This window comes from Nanorana parkeri, unplaced genomic scaffold (genome assembly GCF_000935625.1).
Source record: "Nanorana parkeri isolate BGI_ZX_2015 unplaced genomic scaffold, ASM93562v1 scaffold3297, whole genome shotgun sequence".
NCBI classification, from domain to species: domain Eukaryota; kingdom Metazoa; phylum Chordata; class Amphibia; order Anura; family Dicroglossidae; genus Nanorana; species Nanorana parkeri.
In genome coordinates, this window is record NW_017309565.1 from 6,692 (window position 1) to 8,186 (window position 1,495).

Genomic DNA, 1,495 nt, shown 5'->3' on the forward strand with positions numbered 1-1,495 from the left:
GGGTGAAGGGTCGGGGCTACCGTCGGGTGAAGGGTCGGGGCTACCGTCGGGGCTACCGTCGGGGCGAAGGGTCGGGGCTACTTGGAATGAGCTTCTCTAACCCTCAGGAGCTTCCAGTTCATGTCCATCCCCCCAGATCTCTCCCTCGGTCTCTCAGTCTTCTGAAGTGAATACATTTTTGTGAATCTGTTACAAAGTTTCCTTCCTGGAGACGGTGCCAGTGACATCACTTCCTGTGGCTGGCCACGTGGTCCATCAGAGGCCGGCCAATGGCTTCCTCCCAGTGACCAGCTGAAGGAACGTCATAGAGAAAACTACAAATGACATCTTCCCCTCCATGGATATAAAAGAGTGGGGAGACCTCCACATGGGAGGACTTACCAAGCTACGAAGACCCCACTGATCCCCAGGAGCCGTCTACACAGGGTCTGCTTCCGGAACCGTTCACTACTCGTATACACCCCACAATGCATCTTCAGGACGGCGGGCACTGGGGGACCCAGAGGAAGAAACAGTCAGCCATCTCTACAATATGTGACATGACCGGGGGAGGGGCAGACCCATCCGGGGCTCCTACCTCTCACAATGGCTCTCCTCAGCAGGAAGGGGCTCCCCAAGAGCGCGAGCAGCAACGGGATGTACAGGACCACGTCATGGAAGAGCACCAGGCCTTGCGTGGAGTCACACCTGCATACAAAAAGACTTAGTACACGGCTCACCAGTCCAACACACGGCTCACCGACCCATCACATGGCTCTTCCATACATCACATGGCTCACACGCACATCACACGGCTCACGGACCCATCACATGGCGCTTCCATACATCACACGGCTCTTCCATACAACACACGGCTCACCCGCCCATCACACGGCTCACCAGTCCAACACACGGCTCACCGACCCATCACACGGCTCACCGACCCATCACATGGCTCTTCCATACAACACACGGCTCACCAGTCCAACACACGCCTCACCCAACACAACACAACAAGCGGAATAAAGGAGGACCTCCCTGCGTCTGAACACGCGGTATATGAAGAGGACCTCCCTGCGTCTGAACACGCGGTATATGAGGAGGACCTCCCTGTGTCTGGACACGCGGTATATGAGGAGGACCTCCCTGCGTCTGGACACGCGGTATATGAAGAGGACCTCCCTGCGTCTCTGCTGGTGTATGATGAACGGATTCCTCTGATACAATGTGACAATTACACTTCCCGTCATCATCACGTGTTTCATAGGACACGCATAGCGGGGATTCCTCCTCCTGCACAATAATCACTTTGTATGTTGTGTACAGATTGTATGTTACGGAGCCGAGACATGTGGGGGGAGGGGCATGAGGCGTTATCTCCATCCGTGACTTATAATCTCCCCGTTCACACCAACTGCCTACAAAGTTCAATGAAACGGATTCCTTCTTATTCTTCATTACTGGAGAGATGTACCACGGGGCCACACTGAGGGGGGGAGCAGGGGCCACACAGCCC

At 55.3% G+C, this 1,495-nt stretch overlaps 1 protein-coding gene across 1 annotated transcript in view; it reads right to left on the minus strand.

The window, feature by feature from the left end:
- Window positions 1-1,495, minus strand: part of LOC108803011 (G-protein coupled receptor 143-like) — a 13,595-nt gene that overhangs the window by 2,127 nt on the left and 9,973 nt on the right. The window contains exons 6-7 of the mRNA XM_018574863.1: window positions 578-687; window positions 382-490 (exon numbers count right to left, since the gene is read on the minus strand). Coding sequence (XP_018430365.1) covers window positions 382-490; window positions 578-687 — 219 coding nt within the window. The remainder of the gene's footprint in view (window positions 1-381; window positions 491-577; window positions 688-1,495) is intronic.